The sequence below is a fragment of the Myxine glutinosa genome, chromosome 1, assembly GCF_964187855.1.
Source record: "Myxine glutinosa chromosome 1, kmMyxGlut1.1, whole genome shotgun sequence".
In the NCBI taxonomy this organism is placed as follows: domain Eukaryota; kingdom Metazoa; phylum Chordata; class Myxini; order Myxiniformes; family Myxinidae; genus Myxine; species Myxine glutinosa.
The window spans coordinates 102,177,797-102,200,962 of NC_136261.1; the positions used below are offsets into that span (position 1 = coordinate 102,177,797).

The 23,166-nt window shown below is 42.0% G+C and overlaps 1 protein-coding gene and 1 non-coding gene across 3 annotated transcripts in view; one reads left to right on the forward strand and one right to left on the reverse strand.

The window, feature by feature from the left end:
* Nucleotides 1–20,123, reverse strand: part of DDX11 (DEAD/H-box helicase 11) — a 172,491-nt gene extending 152,368 nt beyond the window's left edge. Inside the window, exons 1-4 of one of the 2 annotated variants that reach the window (XM_068116011.2) lie at nucleotides 20,081–20,123; nucleotides 18,726–18,930; nucleotides 10,861–11,097; nucleotides 2,410–2,496 (exon numbers count right to left, since the gene is read on the reverse strand). In XM_068116011.2, coding sequence (XP_067972112.2) covers nucleotides 2,410–2,496; nucleotides 10,861–11,097; nucleotides 18,726–18,929 — 528 coding nt within the window. In that variant the 5' untranslated portion in view covers nucleotide 18,930; nucleotides 20,081–20,123. Of the gene's footprint in view, nucleotides 1–2,409; nucleotides 2,497–10,860; nucleotides 11,098–18,725; nucleotides 18,931–19,851; nucleotides 19,974–20,080 lie in introns of those variants that run through there. The other variant, XM_068116002.2, reaches the window with a different exon arrangement.
* A 514-nt stretch (nucleotides 20,124–20,637) lies between these two features.
* TRNAK-UUU (transfer RNA lysine (anticodon UUU)) lies at nucleotides 20,638–20,710 on the forward strand. Its single transcript has one exon. It is a non-coding gene; the product is annotated as a tRNA-Lys (tRNA).
* The last annotated feature ends 2,456 nt before the right edge of the window (nucleotides 20,711–23,166 follow it).

Sequence of the window (23,166 nt, forward strand, 5' to 3'; positions counted from 1 at the left end):
TTGCTATGCTGCTACACTAACAATACAATGCATGTCATCAAACATTTATATAAGGTACTTGTTTAATGCATAACAATTTATACAAAATTAAACTAAAGAACAAAATGATGATATAAAATGAATGGAAAATGCCAACACTTTTACCAATGAAACCACAAAACATTCCCTACTCAATTCTGCAGGGTTAATGCAGTGATTGTCAACTATTTCATGGTACACTTTTGGTGGAATAGGGACAAAAGTACCCTTTTTAAAATTAATTTCAAACACAAGGAGCTGGATAAGCAAAAGTTTGTGTTGCTTTAAAATATGATCAAGAATGTTAGTTTATATGGTTAAAAGCTCAGTAGCCCTAACATGTGCCCACGGGGTCAACCGGTGGCCTGAATTGGAGGGTCCGTAAGGGTGGTTTTGTCCTGAATGACCCTATTCAATCTATACCTGTGCCAGATTTGGTTGAAATCTCTTCAGTGGTTCACAAGTTAAGAGGTAACAAATATTGTCAACAAGCAGGGACGAACTGGTGCTGCCTGGTGCTGCCTACATGCCTCCTGCGCCTTTACTACCTCTTTCTTTGCAGCCTTCTTGGCTGCCTTATAACTTTCATGCTCTGCCTTTTCTGCCCCCATACCCTTCGCCTTCTGCCACTCCTTGAACTTCTTCTCTTCTCGTCAATCTTCTTTCCAACTTCATCATCCCACCACCATGTTTCCGAGTGCCTCGGTGGTCCTTTTGTCCATCCACATACCTCACCAAAGGCTCCCAACAGACTATCTTTCATTGACATCCAACGACTTTCAAGGTCAACCACATCATCCTCTACCATACTCAGCCTCTCTTTTAATGCCTCCCACACTGTCACCTCTTTCAACCTCCACACCTTCATTCTCGGTTGGTACTTCACCCGCCGAGCTCTCCTCGCACCTCTCACCCTTATGTCGCAGACAACCAAGTGGTGCTGTGAAACAGCCTCCTCCCCCGGGATCACCTTTGTGTCCCGGAGGTGCCCCCTATCTCGCCTGTGCACCAGCAGGTAGTCAACGGTTGTCGTCGACCCACCTGACGTGTATGTAACAAGCTTATTATCCTCTTTCTGGAACTGAGTATTACAAATCAACAAATCAGCTCCATCAGCAAACTCCAAAATCCTTTCACCTTCTCCATTTCTCACACCATATCCATAACCCCCATGAACTCCCTCAAAACCATCCATACTCCTTCCCACATGTCCATTTAGGTCTCCTCCTACCACAACAACTTCCTCATCTTTCACGTTTTCCATCAGCTTCTCTATCGCACACCAGAACTTGTCCTTCTCTTCATCGCTCCGACCAACCTACGGAGCATATCCTGAGATGACGTTCACCAAGAGCTTTCCAATCATTTTCACCATCATCAACCTTTCACTCACTCTAGTCACACTCACCACACTGCCTACAAACTCCTCAGAAAACAGGACACCAACACCATTCACGCCTTCCGGGCACCCTTGCCACACAAACTTGTATTTCTGTCCCTGCCTACCCTTCACCATTCTCACACCACTTCCCTTCCATCTCATCTCCTGCACACAACATATGTCCACTCTTCTTCTGACCAATACTTCCACCACTTCTCCTGATCTCCCTGTCATTGTCCCTACATTCCATGTCCCAAGGTCAATATGTGGTAACTTAAAAGGTTATCCATATTCTAAAGTACAGGTAACCACCGCTTAATGAACATTCCAAGAGCGATGGTTGGCTACAACGAATGGTTTAATTTAGGGCTATTCGTCGCTCAACAAAGGTCTTCATCTACGACAATGAAGGGAGCCATCCCAACAACACAGTGTTTGGTGATTACGCAACATCACTTCCATGCTATTTTTCCCGCCGACTAACTTTTCAATGGGGCTATTAATTTTTCAGAAAGAAAGGTAACGATTTCTCAATGGTGAAGAATCAATTAGAAAATGTAAAAATGAAGCAATCCTCGTATTTGGGATCTTCACCAAAATAGATTAAATTCGTCATTGGCAGACACCCAACCCGTCCAGCAAATTGTGTCCAATACGTCCCTAACATTTTGAGATATCCTACTCACTGACAAACAAATAAACAGACAAACAGACAGGGGTGAAAACATAACTTCCTTCCACTTTCAGAGGTAATTAAAGGGCACATAACCCGAGAGGTCGAGACCATTTGAACCCAAAATCAACTCGCCATCATCCAAACATGAAGCCTAATTTACTCCCCACCATCCAAACATACAATATGAAGCGCAAGTTTCACTTTCTCACTATTCCCTGCTCTAGCTCTCTTTGCTTCAGTTAGTTACATCATTGTGAAGTGCTTTCCTTCAGTTTATAGAAACTTGAAATGCACAACAAATTGTAGGGCACAAAGAAAACCAAGTTGTCCTTACCTTCCTCTTTTTGATAAAGTGTGGGTTGTTACTGTTTTTTATTTTCTGTAGCTGTTCTTCCCTTTTCTGTCGTTTTGCACACTCTTCCTGCAGGGAATAAGAAGCAGAATGTTTTGAAATGAAAATATAGTTGCAAAGCACAACAAATTCCAAGGTGCGGATGTACAATTGGACGTCTCACGATACATTACGCTGATAGCTGGCGTATTAGTGCACAATATTTTTTATATCACAAAATGCAATGTTGCAATGTAGCATTGATAGAGTTCCAGTCGACATGCAGCTGTACCAACTACATTAGTTGTGCTCACAAAATAAACTAGTGAAGACGACGGAGCACCATCACTAATCCCCATGCTTCCCACCTAAAGCACAGTTGAAAGATGGCAAAACGTTCCACGAGGAATGACCTAACATCAAAATTTTGAGTTAATTTTTTCCCCGTTTTGACCCTTGTGAGCCCAAGTTCCACACACACTGGGGTCAAATCAAAGAAATCGTTACATATTTCATGCACCCCTAATGTTGATTGCAAATACAGTGTTTCATTTTAAAATGTGCCTGTAATTGCATTTTTCAGTTTTTGACCTTTTGACCTCGCTCCAGGAGGAAGGGCCAAAATGACAACGCTCTTGCACCTTATTGCTATGTGGTAATCATAACATCCAAGTTTGATAAATTTATGCCCAACCGTTTAAGGGGAGATAGCGTGACGGACGGCGCCAATTACAATACCCCTCCATTTATTTATTTTCAAAAAGCGTGGGGATAAATATATTCACTTAATACATTTTAAATAGACCGTGGGCAGAGCCCCTGTTTTGTTTACTTTCGTGACCCACCTCGCATATCTACCTGCATTTATAATATGTTGTGTAAAAATATTACAGAATTAATATCTGAAACTCGTCAAGCACAAAACTTGCACATATTTTCAAAATGTGGAAAAAACACCCAAAATGTTGACGATCTTTTTAATAAATATTGTCCAATCACAGAACATGTAACATAGGCCACGAGTGGCCGTGAGCGCTAATCAGCCAATCGCGCGCTTCGTTTCAGACTGTACATACAGTGCTGGCGCAGCTGTCATGGCGACTTACATGTAGTGAGATGCAGCCATGGAAGGCGAAGATTCTGATGTTAGTTCTTCGGGGTTTTGCTTCATGCATGTCATCAATACGCACAGCAGAGTGATTCCATTATTTAATAATTTTAAATAAGACAATTCAGGAAACGACGATGGTTCACGAGCGATCGGTAGTCAATGACAAAGGACAGACTATAACCGAAACAGGCCTGGACAGGCCAGGCCCGGAAATGTCAAAACAAAGGTTACTGACCTTGAAATGAGATAGAAAACAATGTATAATCAGTTATGAGGTTAGTTAGCTACACAATACCGAAAATTGGGTTCGATTCCGACAACTTTGAAACTTTGACCTTTGTGACCTTCAAAGGTCAAAGGTCGAAGATTCTGAAATTTGTTGGAAAACTTGGATTTCATGATGTATGTGATAATGTAAGATCATGTACGACATTTCACCCTATCAGGAAGAGAACAATGTAATAAAACCATCAAAACTCGACTTTTCTAAATTTCGTGACCTTGTGACCTTGACCTTGGGGCGAAAATGAAAAATCGAGCTCCGTGGGGCTAGACACATGACATTGGCCTAACCAAATACTGAAACCCCTGTCAGATTCCACCAAACCCCTCGGAGAAGATGTAGCTTGAAATCGATTACCCCCTAAAAAGACATCTTTTCCGGACGTCGCTCCGCCCACAGTGGGCGCAATACGCCCACTCTAGGCAGGACACAACTAAATAATGATATCAACCTCCTACCCAAGTTTCATTAAGATCAGATGATCATCGGGTAGTTATGCTGCGGACAGCCAGACACACAGACAGACACACACACACACCCATGACGAATATAGTGGTCACTTGATAACTAGTGAACCAATTTAATAAGACTTTTAATAAGTTAATTTTTTCATAAATGTTATTTTTTAGGACATTCTAATTCATTTTTAATAAGAGCTTGGATAACTAGTTTGATAATTAATTTCAGTTCAAGAAGAATTAAAAAATATATATATCACTCAGTTTGATATTAAAATTAGAATGGCCATCTTCTGGTAAAAAAAATTTTTTCTCATTCCCTTGTGGTGTGTGTGTGTGTGTGTGTGTGTGTGTGTGTGTGTGTGTGTGTGTGTGTGTGTGTGTGTGTGTGTGTGTGTGTGTGTGTGTGTGTGTGTGTGTGACCTCGATCACCCAAACTCCTGGCCGGTTTCCCCATATCTACATAGACTACATACTTTATATTTAGAATTCCCATTCGGTTGTACACAGTTGCACACTATATAATAATGGACACAAGATGGCACTATAGATTTTGCTAATTAGCATAACTAATTAATGTGCAACTTTTCGCAATGACGAGTTGTGAATTCTTTCTGAGTGATTTTTTTATCTAAATCTTTTCAAAATTTCAGGTAGATACCTGAGGTGTGTCACGAAAGTCAAAAACTAGACAGATTTTGGAGGCTTGGCCCACTGTCTAAAAGGAGAATAAAATATGTCACCCACAGGGTGAACCGTATCTTGCCAAAATGTGAAAATTCCGTTTTTTCGTCATGACGTCATCAAATGACGTCATAGCGTCAAACTGTTTACAGATCTGGGAAGCACTCATCAAGGGCATTCATATGAGGTATTACTCGATATGGTACCTACGATTTCAAAATTTGACCTTGGGGTCAATAATTTTCGACCTCCAGCGCTAACCATGAAGGTCAAGGCCGATCGCCACCAAAAACTAATCAGCTGAGCGCCGGACCATATACTAGATTCCCATGAAGTTTGGAGACGATCCGATCAAAGTTACTCAAAAAATTAGTGTTTCGTCGACCTCCATGATTGACCACAAAGTGACCTTGACCTTTGACCTTGACCTTCAAAATTTTGTGTGCTGAAGGGTATCTCTATAGGACTCTGATATGCGAAGTTACAGGAGTTTCCAATAATAACTGTGGTCTACAGAGTGATCTAAACGTGAAAAAAAAATGATTAACCACAAACAAAAAAACAAACATACAAGCTGACTAATACATCTTGCAAAAACTTCGTTTTGGCAAGATAAATATGTCACCCACAGGGTGAACCGTATCTTGCCAAAATGTGAAAATTCCGTTTTTTCGTCATGACGTCATCAAATGACGTCATAGCGTCAAACTGTTTACAGATCTGGGAAGCACTCATCAAGGGCATTCATATGAGGTATTACTCGATATGGTACCTACGATTTCAAAATTTGACCTTGGGGTCAATAATTTTCGACCTCCAGCGCTAACCATGAAGGTCAAGGCCGATCGCCACCAAAAACTAATCAGCTGAGCGCCGGACCATATACTAGATTCCCATGAAGTTTGGAGACGATCCGATCAAAGTTACTCAAAAAATTAGTGTTTCGTCGACCTCCATGATTGACCACAAAGTGACCTTGACCTTTGACCTTGACCTTCAAAATTTTGTGTGCTGAAGGGTATCTCTATAGGACTCTGATATGCGAAGTTACAGGAGTTTCCAATAATAACTGTGGTCTACAGAGTGATCTAAACGTGAAAAAAAAATGATTAACCACAAACAAAAAAACAAACATACAAGCTGACTAATACATCTTGCAAAAACTTCGTTTTGGCAAGATAAATATGTCACCCACAGGGTGAACCGTATCTTGCCAAAATGTGAAAATTCCGTTTTTTCGTCATGACGTCATCAAATGACGTCATAGCGTCAAACTGTTTACAGATCTGGGAAGCACTCATCAAGGGCATTCATATGAGGTATTACTCGATATGGTACCTACGATTTCAAAATTTGACCTTGGGGTCAATAATTTTCGACCTCCAGTGCTAACCATGAAGGTCAAGGCCGATCGCCACCAAAAACTGTCTAAAAGGAGAATAAACAATGCGAACTAAAGCAATACAATATACATGAAAAGTGCAGTTTTTTCGTCATAACGCCGTCAAATGACGTCACATTGTCAAACTAGTTATATGTTTGGAAAGCACTCAACAAGGGCTTCAATTTGAGGTACTACTCGATATGGTAACTGAAACTTGAAAATTTTACCTTTTGGTCAAAATTGAATGACCTTCAAAATGACCTTGAAGGTCAAGGCCGATCGACACCAAAAACTAATCAGCTGAGCGCCGGACCACACCCTATATACCCACCAAGTTTGGAGATCATAAGATCAAAGTTACTCAAAAAATAAGGGTTTCGTTGAGCTCCATGATTGACCGCAAAGTGACCTTGACCTTTGACCTTGACCTTCAAAATTTTGTGTGCTGAAGGGTATCTCTATAGGACTCTGATATGCGAAGTTACAGGAGTTTCCAATAATAACTGTGGTCTACAGAGTGATCTAAACGTGAAAAAAAAATGATTAACCACAAACAAAAAAACAAAAAAATAAATATGTCACCCACAGGGTGAACCGTATCTTGCCAAAATGTGAAAATTCCGTTTTTTCGTCATGACGTCATCAAATGACGTCATAGCGTCAAACTGTTTACAGATCTGGGAAGCACTCATCAAGGGCATTCATATGAGGTATTACTCGATATGGTACCTACGATTTCAAAATTTGACCTTGGGGTCAATAATTTTCGACCTCCAGCGCTAACCATGAAGGTCAAGGCCGATCGCCACCAAAAACTAATCAGCTGAGCGCCGGACCATATACTAGATTCCCATGAAGTTTGGAGACGATCCGATCAAAGTTACTCAAAAAATTAGTGTTTCGTCGACCTCCATGATTGACCACAAAGTGACCTTGACCTTTGACCTTGACCTTCATAATTTTGTGTGCTAAAGGGTATCTCTAAAAGACTCTGATATGCGAACTTACAAGAGTTTCCAAAGGGAACTGTGCTCTACAGAGTGACCTAAACAATGCGAACTAAAGCAATACAATATACATGAAAAGTGCAGTTTTTTCGTCATAACGCCGTCAAATGACGTCACATTGTCAAACTAGTTATATGTTTGGAAAGCACTCAACAAGGGCTTCAATTTGAGGTACTACTCGATATGGTAACTGAAACTTGAAAATTTTACCTTTTGGTCAAAATTGAATGACCTTCAAAATGACCTTGAAGGTCAAGGCCGATCGACACCAAAAACTAATCAGCTGAGCGCCGGACCACACCCTATATACCCACCAAGTTTGGAGATCATAAGATCAAAGTTACTCAAAAAATAAGGGTTTCGTTGACCTCCATGATTGACCGCAAAGTGACCTTGACCTTTGACCTTGACCTTCAAAATTTTGTGTGCTGAAGGGTATCTCTATAGGACTCTGATATGCGAAGTTACAGGAGTTTCCAATAATAACTGTGGTCTACAGAGTGATCTAAACGTGAAAAAAAAATGATTAACCACAAACAAAAAAACAAAAAAACAAACATACAAGCTGACTAATACATCTTGCAAAAACTTCGTTTTGGCAAGATAAAAATGTGCAATGGTGATCATTTGAGACTGTTGCTCATTTTTCTGCACTTCCAGTTTCGACTCTACGGCCCCCACACAAAAGATGAAAAAATAATTTAATACTTCTCGTTCTGTTCCTTTTCAAACTTGTTTTGTTGAATCACTCATAAATGATTAAAACCTTGGGCTGGCAGGATGGCCGAGAAGTACGTACACTCGTCTCCAAGCTGACCAGCCGAGGTTTGAATTTTGGCCCAGCTATAAACTGTCATCCTGGTATTTCACAGGCAGGGTGATTCATCAATGTGTGTGCCGTCCCCCAGATGGATGTTAAGCGGGCATCCTATCTGCCAGCATAGCTGGTGGATGTTAAGGATCCCACAAAATATACAATAAATGGATGAGGTGCGCATGTGTGTGGCATGTTTTTTGTGGAGTTCAGCTCTGATGTGAAGTGTGATACAAAGAAATAATCGTTAGGATCTCCTGAGTCAATTAGGCAAATTAACAACAAATAATCCAAAAGAATCCCCATGTTTCTAAATGCTAGGGTGTATAGAGCAGCTTAAGCTGTCCTTCCAAGGTGTAGCATTTTAATTCAAAAACATAATAATAAAAAAACAACATTGTAACAAATCATTTTTTAACTAATACTAATGATATTAACAACAATAATAATAGTATAATTTGGCAATACTAATAACGAACGTATAAGGAGAGTATGATAAACCAAACGGATCACCATGAGTTACTACGTTGATTAGAACAATGACAATTTGGTCCAATGGACTAACGGGCCCACCAGTGACAACAACAACAACAACAACAACAACAACAACATGCAATTTAAGGCCATTTCCCCTGCTGCAGTGGGGCTTAGACTTGCGGGCCCCATGACAATCTTCTCCATTTTGCCATATTATCTGCATCTCCCCTTGTAAACCCCCTTGCCCGCATTTCTTCTTCCACAACCTTTAGCCAAGTCTTTCTCGGTCTTCCCTGTCCTCTACTTCCTTCTACATTCATTTCCATCATTCTTCTCAACCAGTCACTTTCATCCTTCCTCAACACATGACCAAACCATCTTAACCTGTTTCTCTTTGCAGCATCCATCACAGGCTCTATTCCCATCATCTTTCGCAATTCATCATTTGTCTTCCTCTCTCTCAACGATACTCCGCACATCCACCGAACCATTCGCATTTCCACCCTTCGTTGCTGCTATACATTCATTACCCATGTCTTGCTCCCATAAATCATAACACTTCTCACACATGCAGCATACACCTTTCCCTTCAGCTTCAACGACACTCCCATCCTTGTCAGCACACCACTCAGTTCCCGAACCTTATTCCATGCACATCTCACTTCAGCAACCGTTACCGAGTCTGATCCACCTTCTCCATTCAGCATGTCTCCGAGGTAGCAAAATGTTTTCACAGCTTCCAGCTTCACGCCATCTCCAAGATCCAACTCAACATTTCCTCCATCTGCAGCTCCCTCTGTGCACACCTTACACTTGAATGTAGCTGCCACACTGGTTAATGACCCTCTCAGACCACTACATTTTTGATAAACCCACTCAGCACACATTGTACATTGAATGGAGTTCACTCCGACACCCTTCCTGCACACAGCACACGGCCACTTCCCAGTTCTTTCCACCTCACCACATGCTTTACCACTTGCCTTCACCTTCAGACCTTTTGTCTCCATACATCCCTTCCACTTGTTCATCTTCTCCTTCAGTCCTTCCATACTTTCCGGAATCAACACCAGATCATCTGCATACAACAACTCCCACGGTAAAGCCTCCTTTACATTCCGAGCCAGCACCTCCATCACAGCTACAAATAGTAGTGGACTTAGTACCGACCCCTGATGCACTCCCACCTTCACCTCAAACTCACCACTGTTCCCATCCTTCATCATTACAGCTGTGCGCGCTCTCTCGTACATTGCCATCACTACTCTGATCAACCATTCCTCCACTCCTAACTTCCTCAATGCCCATGTCACTGCTTTGTGTGGAACCCTATCGAATGCTTTCTCCAGATCAACAAATGCAAGAAACAACTTCTTCCTCTTCTCCATGTACTTCTCCTGCAACTGCCTTACAATAAAAAGCACGTCTGTCGTTCCTCTTCCTGGCATAAATCCAAACTGCATTTCGTCGATCTTCACTTTCTTCCTTATCCTCCTCTCCAACACCCTTTCCAATACCTTCATTCCGTGCTCCAATAACTTTATCGCTCGATACGAGCCACAGTCCAGAGGGTCACCTTTCGCCTTGTATAGAGGGACGAGGGTTCTCAGTTCCCAATCCACTGGAATGCGGCCTTCCTTCACCACCAGATTACAGATCTCTGTCATTTTCTTCACACCCCAAATTCCTGCTGCCTTCAACATATCTCCCACAACTCCCGTCGGCCCTCCCGCTTTTCTACTCTTCATTGCTTTTATCGCTTCCTCAACTTCCTTCTCAGTTAACTTCTCTGCTGGTCCTAAAACTGGGTTACTCTCTATGTTGCCATCCCATTCATTCTCTGCATTCAACAGCATTTCCATATATCTCTTCCATCTTCCTTGATTCCATCTGAGTCCACAACGATTTGTCCCACTTCATCCTTCAAGCAACTCACCCCCATCACATCACACCTCTCTTTCGCTATCTGCTTTGCAATCCTGAATACCGCTCTCTGACCCTCTTCCGAATCCAAGCGTTCTCCGAACATTTTCCTACATGCCTCCTGCGCCTTTGCTACTACTCTCTTTGCAGCCTTCTTGGCTGCCTTATAGAAGTGCCCACTAGTGAGACAAACGATTTAAGGAGACCTGCTGCATTAACACAGCAATATACTATATGTATGTTACATAGCTGGAGCACTTCATGATGCAAGTAACAGGGGCAGAGTGAAACTCTTAAAAACTCTACTACGCACCCTCAGTACTTGCAGCTTCTCTTTCTCCTCCTTCTCTCGACGTTGTACCTCAATCCAGTCTGGCTCAGCTCCAGGTTTTGTGGATACTTCTTTGACTTCAGCATCGATTTCTCCACCTCTGTGCTTTTGGTGCTTTTCAACCAATGTGGCCAAAAGCTTTGCATCTTCTTGTTTCTTGTGCTCCTCAAAGTCACGCAGCCACGTGAGTGCCCCACAAATCAAACTCAGAGACTTCCCCTGACAAGAATAAAGAATGAGGCAAAGTGGCATGCTTGGAAAAAAAAATCAGTTCGCAATACATAAGGATAAAAATTTAATTAACTTGTTTATGCTTTGCATGAGCATGGCTGGTTCAACATCAGGTATTACAAGTGACTGTCCAAGCCAGCAGTACCACAAGCCCTGTCAGTCAGAGGAGAGATCAGAAAAATAAATAAAACAAAGGCCAGAACATTGTAACATAAAGAAGTTCATACAGGATGATCTCTACAAGTCCACAAATTTCATGAATGGTGTAAATCGATGCAGGTTGTTATGATTCATCCAATCAAATTAAATCAGTAAAAGGTTTACAAATGCAAAAGCTGGACTTACAAGTTGGTAGAGCCGACGTTTCGGCGAGAATCCACTCGCCCTGTTCAGAGCAGATGTTGAAGTGAAGAAAATTGAAATTGAAATAGTCACTTGAAAATCGTCACGTGACCTCAACTGTTGGCAAGATTAATTGGTATGTTGACAAATCCGGGAATCCCGCAACGATTGCATACGACGTGGGAGAGATGTAATAGCCTTGTCCCACTTGCAAGTCCAGCTTTTGCATTTATAAACTTTCACTGCTTCATTAATGTTGTGTTACCAAAAAAAAATAAAATAAAGGATCACAGAACTTCACTTGAGCTGGAGTAGGGAACCCAAACATCTATTGCAGCTCAAAGGACGATAGAGTCATGGGTGAAATAAATAGGAAGTTGATCGAGGTATGCTCACCACCGTAAGAAGCAAAGAGAAGTTGACATTCCAGGTGTTAATCCTTCGACAGAGCAAAAGGGCCACTTTATCTCATCATTTCTTTCTATATCTCTATATCTCTATCTCTCTCAGTCTCTCAGTTATTTGGGACGAGCCCCGATCAGTAAAGTAACAGCCATGGTTTAGGCCCAAACGAGCTTGAATTACAATGACCCTTAGCCAAAGTAAGGAGAATAATCTAATTTTGTGGTAAACATTTGGGCCTGCTACAACCTGCATTTTTATTATTATTTTTTGTATACAAGATCGAGGCTCGTATAAGAGCTATCTAGCATCTAACTAGCTAGCTAGCATCAATCACAAAAAAAAAAAAAAAAAAAAAAAAAAACACATGGACCAGGAAAGAAATCCGTATTTCAAAAAAATGGTTCTGGGGGGAATTAACGGGGGTAGAAAAGGTCATGGTTTTGGATGGGGGAAGATAAGAGATGGTCGTGAACAGCTGTTTTAAAGACTTGGAGGTAGGAGTGGGATTTAAGAGAGTGAGGAAGTTTGTTCCAGAGGCGGGAGGAAAAAGGAAGGAAGGAAAGAGCGAAGGTGAGCAGAGAGTCTTGATTTTGGAAGTTTCACCAGAAGAGGGTTACTGGCAGATCTTGTGCGACTTGTAGGAATATTTGGGGGACAGAGCCCAGAGAGAGCTGGGGGGAGCTAGGCTGGAGAGGAGTCGGTAGAAGACAGAAAGACCACCTACCTGCCTGTGGTGAGTAAGTGAAAGGCCCTCGGAGTTAGCTTCATCACGGGAGATTCCAATGATTCTGAAAGCTTTGGTTTCAACAGCTTGAAGCCGAGCAAGGTGTGAGGCAGGAGCACCAGCCCAGAGGAGACAACAGTATTCCATTGAGCTGCGGATGAAAGCCTTGTATGTGATGACACTGATGAGGAGCTCAGGTGTGCCAAGGAAGAACTTCGCACGATGGAGGCTGCCCAGTCGGCGACTGGCTTTGGAGACCAGCTTGGAAATGTGGTTTTCCCAGGAAAGATCATGGCAGATCATGAGACCCAAAGGCTTGAGTGACAGAACTTCTTGGAGAGGATTATTCAGAAAGTGGATGGGAGGGTTGTCCATTCGGTCTTTTCGGAGAGACATTGTAAGAGTGTGAGATTTGTCAGGATTGAAAGACATGTTCCACTTGTTTGACCAGTCTGTGATTTCGTCCAAGTTCGCAGAGAGTGAGGAGGCTGCAGACTGCCAATCTGAGGGATGAGGAATGGAGCGGCAGAGAGTGGAGTCATCAGCAAAGAGATTTTTTTGGGGAGGAAATTAAAAAAAAAAAAAAAAAAAAAAAAAATTGGTCTTGATCGTCAAATCTTTTCAATAATATCGTTTAATTGGAGATCAGAACCCTCCTCACATAGTAGTGGCTGTTATTACTAGCTTGGATGGTTCACGTACATTGATCCAACTACATCGATGCACAGAATGTGGAGCAGGTAACGATGATGGCACTTTGGTAAATGCTGGCTAGCTGATATTTAGCCCATTCCCCTTCAGAGTGGGAGACAGGGATTTGCATGCGTGTGGTGTGTGTAGCGGGAGACAGGGATTTGCGTGCGTGTGGTGTATGTGCGTGTGCATGTCTGCCCACCTGTCCAGGCCATAACTATTTTACCATTTCAGTTTTTGTCATCAAATTTTTTACAAACCTTTATTATGACAATATGGAGAAAATAATTAAACATTATGTCAAAATGTGAAAGGTTGAGGAATTTGGTTGAGGAACGAGTAATGGAGAGGGACGAGAGCTGGTGGAGCTAGTGACAGGGAATGGGATGGCCATAGCTGGTTTGTTCTTTCAGAAGTGGGACAACCACAAAATTACTCACAGTTGTGAATGGCATAGAACGTAACTGGATTTGTTGGTTGTGAGGAAGCGACGGGTGTGGAAGGTCGAGGATTGTAAGGCAGTGGCTGGAGACCATGTCACCACCGAGGATAAGCTGGTGGTGTTTGGTATACGCATAAAGAAAAGGGGCGTGGGGTATAAGAGCAGGGGTCAGAAGATGATTAGGTGGGGCAAGTGTAGGGACAATTTCCTCATAGTACAAGGTGAGGGCCAGGTATGAGGAACTTAACGAAGAATTGGAAGGTTTGGAGGAAGAGTTGAATAAGTATGGAGAGGCATTTAGAGGAATTCCAGAAGTTTTGTGGTGAAGGACATCAGGAAAGGGTAAATCATTGAGGGACAGAAACCAGGTATGATGGATAGAAGAAGTAGCGAAGACGGTTGATGAAAAAAGGATGTTTGGAATGATGATAGAGAAGATCAAGGATAAAGGGGGACAACAGGATGCAGGGTTGCTGCACCTATGTGGGTAAAAATAAGAAAGCAGGAAGGAGAGCTGTGTATAAGGAGAAGAATCATATGGAAGAGGAGGTACACGTCAAGTTGGAAGAGATTAATTGGCTCATGACTGGGATGAGGACAGTGAGGACATGAAGGGGTTGGAGGTTGGTTGTGAGGCTAGTGACAGAGAGGGGGGGGGGGGCAGTATTGAAAGTATGGGAGGATATTGCAAGGAGTTCTTGGACTGGGGAGGAAGCAACGGTGACCTGCAATTTGGACAAGTTATGTCGAGGGGCAAGTGGAATTAATGTAGATCACGAAGGAGGAGGTGCAGATAGCCTTAAAGAGGATGAAGGTAAGAACACAAGGCGTTGATGGGGTGTATACAGAGATGATAGTTGCTGCAGGAGAAGTTGGAGTCAGTGGGGCGAAGAGGATGTTGAATGTATGTACAAGAGATGGTTCCATTTCGGAAGATTGGAGGACAGGGTTATTTGTGCCGATGTGGAAGGGGAAGGGCGATGCTCAAGATCTGGGGAAGTACAAAGGCATACCACTCAAGTCATGTAATGAAGGTACTGGAAAATTCTGGACAGGAAGATAAGGGAGAGTGTGGAGATTTTTTTTTTTTTGTATACTGAATCGAGGCTCGTGAAAGAGCTGACATTTACTTCACAAACAAATCAACCAGACAAACAAAATATATAAAAAGAGGGAGTGGAAGACAAGAGAATGGGAAGCACACAAACACTTGAGAGCACACAACATTTAAGAGCAGGGAGATGTGTGGGAGGGAGAGGGCTTGGGGGGAGGAGGCGCGGGAAGGGGGGGGGGTGGGAGAAGTATAAAACACAAGGACACCAAGGACTTCCAGGACAGAAGTTGGTATTTCAAAAAGTGGATTTGGGGTGAAATTATCGGGGATAGAAAAGATCAAGGTTTTGGATTGGGGAAGATAAGAGATGGTGGTGAACAGCTGTTGTAAAGACCTGGAGGGTGGAGTGGGATTGAAGAGAGTGAGGGAGTTTGTTCCAGAGGCGGGAGAAAAGAGGAATGAAGGAGTGAAGGTGAGCAGAGAGTCTTGATTTTGGCAGCTTAACCATAAGAGGGTTGCAGGCAGATCTTGTGCGACATGTAGGAATATTTGCAGGACAGAGCCCAGAGAGAGCTGGGGGGGCAAGGCCAGAGAGGAGTCGGTAGAAGACGGAAAGACCACCAACCTGCCTGCGGTGAGTGAGTGAGAGGCCCTTGGAGTTAGCTTCATCGCGGGAGATTCCAATGATTCTGAATGCTTTGCTTTCAACAGCGTGAAGACGAGCTAGGTGTGAGGCAGGAGCACCAGCCCAGAGGGGAGAGCAGTATTCCATTGAGCTGCGGATGAAAGCCTTGTACGTGGTGAGGAGCTCAGGTGTGCCAAGGAAGGACTTCGCACGACGGAGGATGCCCAGTCGGCGACTGGCTTTGGAGGCCAGATGGAGATCGGCAAAGAGTAACAGGGGTTTAGAAAGGGTAAGGGGGCGACAGATGGGCTGTTCACACCAATACTGTTGGTGGAGAAGAAGTTGGAGGTGCAAGGTGAAATGTCATTGGGATTTGTGGAGCTGGAGAAGGCTTATGACACTGTCCCGAGAGATGGTGATGGTGACACTGAGATGGATGGGAGTGATGAAAGCAGAAGTTAGGTTGGTGGAAGGGATGTAATTTAATGGAACAAAGGGAAGAGTTTTGGTTGATCCTAGGTTGTCTGAGGAGTTCAGCATGAACATCAGTTTGAGGTAGGGAAGCTCTCAGACCATTCATGCTTATCATGGTGATGGAGCTGGTAAGCAGGAAGGGAAACATGAGAGGTAGTCTGCAGAGGATGTTGTATGTGGACGATCTGTCTATTGTGGCAGAGAATAGACGGGAGGAGATGCAGGAAGTACTGGGGGAATGGAAGAAGGCATTTTGGAAGCAGGGGTGAAGATGAGTATTGAGAAGACCGAGGTGATGTGGTCGGGCAGCAGAGGAAAGAAATGAACATCAGGTTAGAGGGGAAGGATATGAGACAGGGAAATAGGCTTGAGTATCTGGGGGGGAACAGTGACTGGTGATGGTAAGTCAGAGGCAGAGTTGCAGAAGAGGTTTCAGGTGGGTTCGAATACATGGAGAAGGGTGGAGGGAGTAATGGCAGACATAAATATTTCAAGATTGAAAGGGATGGTTCTGATGTTGTGCAAAATGCCAGCCTACCTTTATGGGCTCAAAACGGTGGCACTGACAGCAGGACAACAATAGAGGCTGCAGGTTTGCAAGAACATCTGGGTCAGGAGGATTGCGGAAGTGAAGAGGATGGATAGAAGGAGAATGTATGAACTGAGGAAGGAGATTGGTGTGCAGATGAGCTTGATGGAAATTGGTAAAAAGCCAGCTGAAGTGGGCTAGTAATGTGGTGTGGATTGGGGAAGAGAAAATGGCAAAGACAGTGGATAGGTTAAAGGAGCAAGGTGTGAGGAAAAGAGGTAGATCGTGCTTGAGATGGGAGGATTGTGTGAGGAGAGATATCAATAAGGTGGGGTGGTTTGGGAGTGGAGAGTTGGCTGAGAACAGAGGGAAGTGGAGGACTATTGTTGTCATGGCAAGGGAAAAGCTTGGTACCACTAGACATCACCCCTTATAAAGGGCAGAGAAGAAGAAGAAGAAGAAGAATTAAATTGGGATGATCAGAATAACAGTGAATAAAAATTTTAATCCCAAACCTGTACATTTGTTTGGAAACTTGCAATCCCAAATTTAAATTTCATCGCACTTATTAATAGCTGATCCAGGAGGGAGGTGGGAGAGGGGGTAAGAAGGGAAGGAGGGGGGGGGGGGTGGTGAGAGGGAGGCATACCTGGCATATGCCCCTATCCTGAACCCCTACCCTCCCAACAAAAGCTATCGTTTAAATCACATGTATTGACGTGTATATAACCGAAAATGTGGTCTCAGACTGGGAGAAACTGTTGTGCAGGAATTTTTTCAAAAATTTTCCACTGTAGAGACTGAATCTATAATAAGGTAGGTAGGCCTACCTAATATTGCATAGCATTTCAAAAATTTAAATGTAAAACCTGCAATGATTACATTTAAGAAAATGCTTTAAGTGTACGAATACATTGTACCAAAAACCAGTGTCTGTTAATTACTAAACGTTGTTGAAAAAGATGAATATATGTTTTCGGTGTAGTTTCTGTTATTGTACACCGCTCCTTTCCTATGCCATCTCCAAGTGCTGCATGACGTCATTGCCGGGCACAGAAGGGAGCCTGGCAATGACGCGCGCTGAACGGGAGTACTCAGTTTTCACTCTGGTTGTTTTCTTTCTTGTTTGTTTGTTTGTCCCGGTGATATCTCAGCCATCCTTTGAGCTAGGAAGCCGAAATTTCGGCACAATAGTGAGTAAGTGCTTTGGCAAAATGTTATTTTTGTTTTTTGATTAAACAATTAATTGATTAATTATTTAATTATTATCGATTAATTAAGCACTTATTTATTTCCTTTCTCATCTGGGCAATATCTCAGGCACCTTTTAAGCTAGGAAGCTGATATTTGGACATGACAATGACCAGGTGATTTGGCTGTAAAGGCTAGTTTTGATTTATTGATGAATCAATTAATAGATTAAATATTTAATTATTCGATTGATGACAATTACTTTTTTTGAAGTTACAGATTCGGATGGTTTGGTGGTGGTTTAGGTATTCGGTGGTGGTTTAGGTATTCTATTAGCCAATTGATGAATTATTTTATGATTATTATTTATTTATTTTCATTATTAATCATTTTTTTATTTTCTTTCTCATCTGCGCAATATCTCAGCTACCTTTTGAGCTAGGAAGCTAATATTTGGATGCGACAGTAACCAAGTGATGTGTCTACAAAGGATATTTTGGATTTATTGATTAATCAATTAATTATTTATTGATCAGTCAATGAATCAATTAATAATGAAATTTTTGATTAATCAATTATTTAATTAGTTTTCAAAAAGTTACAGATTCGGATGAAAGAGTGGTGGTTTAGGTATGCTATTAGCCAATTGATTAAGAAATAAATTATTTTACGATTATTATATATTTATTTTAATTTCACAATTAATCAATCTATTTATTGTACACATCTCACTCCCAATACCGTCTCTATGCGCAAGAGGATGTTATTTATTTATTTGGCATGGCGGAGGTGTACTTTGAATGTACCTGTACCTGTTGTCATTTTAATTTCCCGATTGAACAAACAACAACCTTATTGTTTGTTGTTTTTATTGATTGTTCAATCAGGAAATTAAAATCGAAATTATATTTTTCAGTGCAATGAAAATTTTTATGCCCCCACTCCACCTCCAACCTAAAATCATGGATCCGTGCCTGATCATCATGTACCTCTTTGCTGGTGGATTTGACACCAGCCTTTTACACTTGGGACACTAAGATACTGTACCTCTTTGCTGGTGTAGCACACATGGTGAACTAATTCACAAAAAAGAACTTAAAGTTTATAATTGTCAACCCACGAACAAATAAAACTCACAGTGCCCGTGGGGCTCTCAAAAATTCCAACTTTCTCTTCTTCAAGCACCCTGTAGAGCACCTGCATGAATTCCGTTTGAATGCCATAGGGTGCAAATGGGAATGGGAACTCTTTTGGAATTCTGTGATTCACAGAATCATCACACGTCTCAGGATTGAGTGCGCTCTTCTCTGCTCTCAGAGAGTCTTCATTGTCGGACCACATGCTGCAACAACAGCACATAGACATACATAAAACCCTTAAAGCGCGTCGAGCCACGATCGTGGCCCTACCAAATATGGTCATTACATGGGCGTGTTCTCGCCACTATTTCTATGCAAATCAGTTTCAACTGGCATCAACCCAAGGAACGAATCATGACCTTTCTTACAATGGATAATATCAAGGTAACTTATGAAAGCTCGTTTCTAATTGATGGAGGAAAGTCAATGACAATATAGTACTTTTGGGATACTGACCAATAAATCCAGCACTTTATATGTGAAAGTAACAATTTTTTTAAAACCATTCACAGTCACCTTAGTCTGTGACAGACAGGTTGAGGGTTTTCAGAGTTATCCCACAATGCCGTGCGCGCCGCCATGTTGGTTGTATTCACTTTCCTGGCAACGATAACATCAATAACTACAATGGACCACGTCTATCTGGTTATTCTCACTTACTGCAATGGAAGGTTACGCTAATTATTTGGCTTTGTTTAGCCTGCCAACCAAGATGGCACCCGCGCACTGCATCATGGGTACTGAAACCATCTATAGCCATAGGTCCAATCAAGGTTCGATTCCCAGCCTGTCTGTAAATGTAATTCTACCGGATTGGTGTTTCAGTCCCAGGGCGTTACAGCATGCATAGAGTGCACCGTCCTTCACATGGGCGTTAACTTGAATATCTCGTGTGCTAGCATTAGTTGGTGGACGTTAAAGACATCACGGAGTCGGAGACTTATCGCCGACACGCTGGAAAGAAAAAAAAAACAATAACAACGAGCGGTGGTCGATTTGTCACGAACCGCGGCCTATCAATATAATCATTGGCTCCATTCAAACGCCTGCACACTGCATTGATTAAATACATATATAATTATATACAGGTACACATCATTTTACTACCCCGGAAAACAACAAACCTTCAATGACCCTCAAGGAGAAATCCACACCTGAATGGTCACCAAACACCGTCCAACACCTGAGGCCTTGCACGTAAAACAAAAGAGAAATTCACAATCTACGAAAACATCGAAGATTCCATGTCGACCTGATTAAAAAATTATTACCAGAAAATCTCCCAAATCTAAAGCTGTTGCAGGTTTGAACACAAAAACGTGTCTTCTGAAGAGATTATAAAACCACAACAACCTTCATGAGAATGGACGACTCAAGCTTCCCGCGCTTCCTGAACCGGCAGCGCACCATGCACGGACTAACAGTAACAAGACCACGACGATCAACTTTAACCAATGATAAATATACAGTTCGTGGACAAGTTATCCGAAAAACTATCCATAAAAATGTGAACACGCAAATCCTTTTCCTTGAACAACCTTCCTTTGTTATCATTTTAAAACAACGTTGCCATGGAAGCCTCAGACGAAGGGGTGTGTTGTATTAACAATCAGCTTGTACAGCTGACTCACGCACTCAGGCAAGTACTCCAACGAAATGGCTGATGAGGAACGGATGGCTTGGCGAGCGATAGTAAGCTGATTGGTAAGGGAACCCCAGGGATAATCGACCGTCTGTAAATCAGGAAAACAACCGAGAAATTCCGGAATTGTTTGTCATTTCCGGAATAATATCAAGAATGTAATCTCACGTAATGTTAAATAAAATTTTACTTATCGTTTAAATAAGGTTAGTTTTACCAAGTTGTTTGTTATCCGTATATAGATTGTTTTTAGAGAAGTCCTCATGAAGCCCGGATAGCTCAGTCGGTAGAGCATCAGACTTTTAATCTGAGGGTCCAGGGTTCGAGTCCCTGTTCGGGCGCTCCTTGTTTTTTTGGCAAATATGTTACAAAAAATGAGGTAAGGGGTCGTGGGTCCGGAACTGTAGTCCGGAGGTTAAACAAGACCGATACTGATAGTGATAGTCATAGTCGAACATCGGCGGAGCCGGTCCCGCATCTGCTGAGTGGAGGATGTGCTGTCACCCTGTCATGTGACGACATCCTCAGCTCTGATTGGTGGACGTTTGTGAGGGATATACGTTTGTGAAAGTTTTGGCGTCAACACATGATGCATCGGACAGACTGTTCCAGACGACATTGCCCCATGGACTACGCCGCAAAGATATGGCTGCCAAACCACGTGATGACGTCTTAAATATTTTTTTTTCTCGACCAGTTTATCCCTAGATCACGGTCAAGAGATTTTATACTGATCGGATCAAGCGTTCTGCTGGTCGATTTATCATTTATGGTGTCATAATGAAGGCACCGATGGCATCATGAATATATGTTGTTCCCCATGGGGATTTGAGTGCCAAACATACACATACATACACAATCCTATTACCTCATGGGAAGTACTTTACAATGAGCCGCCTTTCGGAGATTGTGAGGTGCAAAATATTTCGGGTTTTCCAAGATGGCGCCGTACCACGTCTCCCATGACGTCATAATTATTTTAAAATTCTACAGGAGGAGGCACTCCTCTGGTGAAAATTTCGTGTCAATCGGATAAACGGTCGCAGAGAAATCGAATTTTAAAGGGAATAAACCAGCAAAATTCCAGCGCAAGGGACATACATACATGCATGCATACATACATACATACATACATACACATACATACATACATACACATACATACATGCATACATGCATACATACATACATACATACATACATACATACACATACATACATACATACATACATACATACACATACATACATACATACACATACATAGATACATACATACATACATACACATTACACATACATACATACATACATACACACACACATACATACATACACATACATAGATACACATACATACATACATACATACATACATACACATACATACATACATACACATACATACATACATACATACATACATACATACATACATACATACACATACATACATACATACATACACACATACACACATACATACACATACATACATACATACACACATACATACACATACATACATACATACATACATACATACACACATACGTACACATACACACATACATACACATACATACATACATACATACATACATACATACATACACCCATACATACATACACACATACATACATACACACATACATACACACATACATGCATATATACATATATACATACATACATACATACATACATACATACATACATAAATACATACGGGCTACGCCATAAAATACAAAACCAAGGCTTGTGGAAGAGCACAGCCACTGAGCTGTTAATAGGTAAGGGATCAATCAGTATGTAAAGGATCATCATTACGCAACAGAACGAAAGAAGCAGTATAAAGAAGGAGGAACATCAACAATAGGATTGAGGGAGAAAATACAGAGGGAGACTTGGATGAATGAGGGATGTCAGGTGTGTGGGGGGGGGGGGGGGGTGAGGAGTAGGGGAGGAAACACGAAGTGGAGAAGATGGATAGTTCAGAAGCAAACTCTCAAGAGGGAAAACTGTAAACTTGGGAAGAGGTCGGCTTAGATAGGGTTAATGGGGGTAGAAAAGATAATGGTTTTTCATGGGGGATATTCTGAGATAGTGGTGAAAGGATAGGAATGAAGAGAATGTGGACGTTGGTTCCATACGTGCAGGAAAAAGAGGACCGATTAACGAAAATTCTTATTACCCTCCGCCACCGAAAGTTGAAGGAGGTTATGTTTCACCACTGTTTGTCTGTCTGTCTGTCTGTTTGTTTGTCTGTGAGAATTCGATATCTCAAAAAGTTATGGACAGATTCGGAAGAAACTTGGTGAATGAGTTGGGTGTGTGGCGAGGAAGAATTGATTAGACATCGGTGAAGATCCGAATCAGACAATTTTTTGAGTGAATCTTCACCATCTAGAGATAGGGCCATGCATAAACATTATATAACACGGTATCTCAAAAACTTATGGACGGGTTATGACAAAACTTGGTGGATGAGTTGGTTAGGTTGCAAGAACATGCCGATTAGATTTTGGTTCAGGTACAGATCCAGATCCGGCCAATCAGTGGGATACAAAACGTAAACTGTCCAGCCTGGCAGAGGTATACATACGCACTTTGCCAAGTACTGTTCTAGTTGTTATATTGGATTAGGTGTCAACAATTATATAACAAGCCATTGTCTACCCTCCCTATTGTTTATGTCTCAAACAGCTTTTCCCTCAAATTCCCTTTTAATGTTGTTTCCTTTGTAATTTGTCCTAAATGTCCTCTTATAGGGGAAAATTCGGCCTGGTGTTGGGC